Here is a 5,054-nt window from a genome sequence, read left to right as displayed (position 1 = left end):
CAGCTTCCACATTCCCATCTTATATTTGCACTTGTGTGTGTGTATATATATATTTATATATATATATATATATATATATATGTATCTTACATAAATAAATAAATAAATAAATAACCCATTCCGACTTGTTTTATTATTTAAACATGTTTATGGTGTGGTGGGAAACTTTGTCTTAAAAAAATCTCTGAGTACACATCTCCACAGAACGACTCCAAATTTACATCAGTAGATGAATACCGTTTTGTAGATTATCATCCGCAGGGTTATGTCTAGCCCCCCCTTGAGCCTCCAATCAGAAACAAATTCCTTCTTTCAATATGAAATACCAAACTTCAAGGGAAAAAGTACATTGAAAAGTATGGTGTGTGTGACAAGGAAGTATTTTGTTACTCTCATGGTCAGAATTCAACTTGTTCGGAGACAAGATCAAAAAAATAATTATCTTTTACCAATTTATGTCATAGGTTATTCACTTTTTTGAGATTATACATATTTACTTGGGCAAACCTTGTCATCCTTACCACTCTTTAGTCATCAAGACAAGCAAGTACACCAAAAAAAAGGGGGAATAAGACTCAGGTTTTTATAATTTTGAATTACTCATGATGAAGAATATGATAACAGTGATGAATGCAGTTGGTTTCCATTGGTTTTGGTTCCAACAGTGGGTCAATTTACTAAAAAAAACTTAGGTCTATTTTACATCCCCCAAAAAATCTTGAATCGTAAAAACATTGAACACTGGAATTTATCCTCCTTAGTTCCCAGTTTAGGGGTGAACTCTTGGTGGCCCCATCATCAAATGTTTCCTAGAAAGGTAGTTCCACAGTGCACCTTGTTCCAGAAACTTCTGCTTCCTACAGGATTCCACTAGGATTAACTCACCCAACATGTGCATGTCAAAGGAGTTTGAAGACCTATCATGCAATTGAGGCCATTCTTTGTGGTCCCAGGAGTCAGACCAAGAAAATTGAAAAACAAAGGAAAAAAGACGGTTATAAAAATGGGTTATCGTAAATTGGTCGATGTCTCGTGGAAACAGACTTGAGTAAAGTCACAGTTGGACGCCCGGTGGCCGTCCTTTATTACGGAAAAGTGTGGGCTTCAATCTATTTCCGTGGCTGAGCTCATGATTGCGTAAAGCCCTGAGTTTTAGGGTTTCTGAAGTTGTGGGGCGGGAATAGGAGCAGCAGCAGCTTCTGCTTTACATTAAAACTGGTGGTGTGAGGACCACCACTACCTCTTGGGGAGTTTCACTAAGTAACATTCTATTCGAATGTGGAAGTACGATACAATCAAGGTCAAAAAGTAAAACTCGAGATAACCACATTTCGTTGACTATCCCATCCATCCACCAATAAATTCATTCACCCATAATTAATTCATTAATTAATTCACCAATCCATGGAGGCGTATTTGTTGAAAAAACAAAAATATGCTGTAGATTTTAAAGTGTTCAGTTATTCTAATTCATATTGTTCCGGAAGTTTCCGAAAGCTTAGTTAGGATGAAAACCACGATTGGATGAAAGTTAGTTGGAAAACAGTCACCGAGTTTCCCACTTGGATCCTTCAATGCTGCTCAAATCTGGGTTGGTGTGTCCTTCCTATCCGTTCTCTCTCCCGGTGGATGAGACCAGAGCAAGGGGGACTGTATGATAATATATAGCGGGGGGAATATTACCGGTGAGATGGAAGGAAGGGGGCAGCCGCCACGCACGAGTCCATTGCAAATGAACCTTCGCGGTTAGTAACCACGGGGCAATAGCTCATAGGCCTTTGTGCCATAAAATCCTCAAAATAACGCCCTTCCGGACGACACAGACATCTCACGTCGTCCAAGCGACCTTGTTCTAGTCCCCCTCCCCCTCCTCTCCTCCCCCCCTCGTAGCTACCTATCACCCTACTTTTCCGACCTACCATGCAATCAGCATCGCATTCAGCGCTGGCTTTGCCTTGGAGCCTTTCGGCTTCGGGTGCCGCAAACCTGACCCGCCCCGGACTATAAAACACCCGGCGTCGCCACCTCTTAGAAAACTCCTCTGCTCTCCTGGGAGTAAGCTTTTGTTTTTCGTTTGCTGGAGCTTCGTTAGACTTGCATTTGCTGTGTGTGCCTTGGACACGCCTTCCAGTCTTTCTGACCATTCAACTCGCGATCAGCGCAGTTGCGGTCTCGTTTGGTAGAGCGCGTCGGTGCATTTATGAGACTACTTACTTGCTGTCTCCATTGCTAGTATTGCATTGTCGAGGCCGTTCTGGAGAGAATTTTTTTAGTGGTGCTACCTTTGTTATAGTAGGGGTGTTCTTTACCTACTCGGAGACGGTGGAGGTGCTGTCGAAGCTGCGCTGATATAGGCGCGAGATTGCGTTTTCAGAGATTTTCCACGTTCGTCAAGACGACGAAGTTTGAGTAAGTGCTTGGGAATTGTTCGATGGTTGAGGGGTAGGGTTTCTGCAGGGAGGAGATTTGTGAGGTCATGTTTTTGTTTCTGGTTCATTTTATGGTCCTTTTAGTATTATTATTATTATTATTATTATTATTATCATCTCCTTCCGGGGCGCAGTATCTTTGGTCGGTCACCAGTGTGTTCTTCTTTACCCGCCGTTTTGATTGCGGTCGGATGCTCGGAGAGTGCACGGAGAGACTTCATTGTTGACGTGGGACGCTATGGTGTTGTTGTAGGTTATCCGCATGTTATAATGGAGACGAAAGGTGGTAACAAATCGAAGAAGAGTTCAATACAGTACGAAAGCCCCCTTGGATACGTGATTGAGGACGTGCGACCCCACGGAGGTAGCGAGAAGTTCCGCACTGCCGCATACTCGAACGTAAGTGTTAATCCTATTCTGTAGACTATATAATGAATAACTAGTTCAGATTACATGTGTGCCCCTATGCTTTTTTTCTGCGCCGGAATTTATTAATCCTATTTCGTTGGTTGGAAATGCAGTGCGTCCGCAAGCCATCCTGATATTTGCTAAAGGGGTATCGAAAAAATTAGTAGTGTAGTTTCAGTGTTCTTTTCCAATTCTTAGGAGCTGGTCTGTTCTTCTGCTTTCTTTTTCCTTCTGGAACGGCAGGTCAGCTCCTGGCTCGAGAAAACTATTTCGCTGCCTTTCTTTCTCTTTTCATCCCTGCAACACATTCCTTGCAAACTATCGCTTCACATCCTAGAAAATGGGTGTCTCCTTCCAAAATGACACGGGCGCGGTTGCTGGATCCGTGGCTAGTCCAGGGTTTGAAGGGTTTGAGAAGAGACTTGACATCGAGTTTCACATTCCTCCCATCTTCAGTGACCCTGCAGGACAGGGCTTGCGGGCTATTCCACGCACTGAGCTCGACCAAATGCTGCGAGCAGCAGAGTGCACAATTGTTTCACACATGAGTAACGCGGAGCTTGACTCTTACGTACTCTCGGAGTCGAGTCTTTTTGTGTACCCTCATCGTCTTGTTATCAAGACCTGCGGAACCACTCAACTCCTCCGCGCTATTCCTATCCTATTACAGGTAACTTCCCGACTGAATTTAAGGGTCAGCCGCGTGAAATATACCAGAGGAACTTTCATGTTTCCAGCTGTCCAACCATATCCCCACGGCAGTTTTACTGAGGAGGTGCGTTATCTTGAGGAATATTTTGGGAGTTTGGGCGATGGAGGGAAGGCATTTGTCATGGGCAGTAAGGGTAAGTTTCCTAATTGGCACATTTACACCGCAGCTGATCATGGAGCTACTGCTGAACCTACCTACACTCTTGAAATGTGTATGACTAAGCTTGACAGGCAGGCAGCGGGAAACTTTGTTAAGGCCCCTGGTTTGGAGACTGGACCCGAAATGACGAAGGTTGCCAATATTGACAACATTCTACCTGAATCGCGCATTTGCGACTTTGCCTTCGACCCATGTGGGTATTCTATGAATGGAATTGAAGGAGCAGCACATTCCACAATTCATGTTACCCCTGAGGATGGTTTAAGCTACGCCAGTTACGAGGCTATGGGATACAACCCGCGGCGTGTGGATCTGCCAATGCTTGTGGAGAGGGTTGTAGCATCGTTCAAACCCGCCGTTCTTGCTATGTCCGTGCATGTGTCCGACGCAAATAAAGCGACACACACCTCCGGATCATGGGATGAATCACTATGTCCGAAAGGTTACATATGTGATGGCAGTAGCCGTCAGGAACTGCCTTGCGGCGGCATTGTAGTGTTTCACACGTTCAAAGAAATTACCTTCTCCACTGTTAAAGAAGTGAGTATGTTTGCTGAACCTTTGCCACTATTTCGAGGTGCAGCCGGCGTCAGCAAGGGGTGCAAAAAGGTGGCTGTCAAGAAAAACAAAGTAAACAGAGGTTGAAATGGTGAGTAACACAATTGTTAAATATTATGTACTTTTTCTGGGCATGCACACTGCTTGCTAATCCTAGGAAAGAACCAGTACTGGCCAAAAATTGACATGTAAAATGACTAGCGTCAGTGTTGGGTCATGTTCTATGTCGAACCACATTGTTTAAATGTTGATCGAGTTTGAAGTCCTCACTGTTAACATTGTTTTCTGCAGTGACAAACATACCGGTACATTATACCAACGATGGAGAGTAGTATATGGAGGATGTATAGGATGCAGACGCTGCAATTATGCTACTGAATCCATAGTGAATGTATTCAGGAGTAGAAATGGGAATAATACATTTCGGCGTGCAGAGTTTTTCAGCTTTTTGGTCGACAAAGGGGTGTATTTGGATAGAGTTTTGCCTCGTAATTAAACTACCTACTTATGTAATAAATCTGGTTACATACGATTATATTTCTGCCTCCGTCCAATGCATAATGTAGGAATGAAGAATGTATAGAAATTTAATTTGTTCCACCATACCACAATCCATTATAATGCATGATATACATGCGGAGTACCCATCTACATGTACACGAATATATAATCATACCACATTTCGTATGCTTACACCTGCGCAAAAACAAAGTTCCCAGTGCAAACTACAGCAATTTCTCTACGAGCACGTCTGTATCTGTTACGGGGGAAATGTCACCTACACACTA

The 5,054-nt window shown here is 43.4% G+C and overlaps 1 protein-coding gene across 1 annotated transcript; it reads left to right on the top strand.

The window, feature by feature from the left end:
• The first annotated feature begins 2,045 nt into the window (after positions 1 to 2,045).
• Positions 2,046 to 4,801, top strand: LOC112273469 (S-adenosylmethionine decarboxylase proenzyme). The gene is made up of 4 exons (XM_024502307.3): positions 2,046 to 2,409; positions 2,683 to 2,828; positions 2,951 to 4,357; positions 4,558 to 4,801. Exon 3 carries the CDS (start codon positions 3,178 to 3,180, stop codon positions 4,351 to 4,353), a length of 1,176 nt encoding a protein of 391 aa, XP_024358075.1. The 5' UTR covers positions 2,046 to 2,409; positions 2,683 to 2,828; positions 2,951 to 3,177; the 3' UTR covers positions 4,354 to 4,357; positions 4,558 to 4,801.
• Positions 4,802 to 5,054: the final 253 nt, after the last annotated feature.

The sequence above is a fragment of the Physcomitrium patens genome, chromosome 20, assembly GCF_059467195.1.
Source record: "Physcomitrium patens ecotype Gransden chromosome 20, ASM5946719v1, whole genome shotgun sequence".
NCBI lineage: Eukaryota > Viridiplantae > Streptophyta > Bryopsida > Funariales > Funariaceae > Physcomitrium > Physcomitrium patens.
This window is presented reverse-complemented; position numbering and strand designations above follow the sequence as displayed.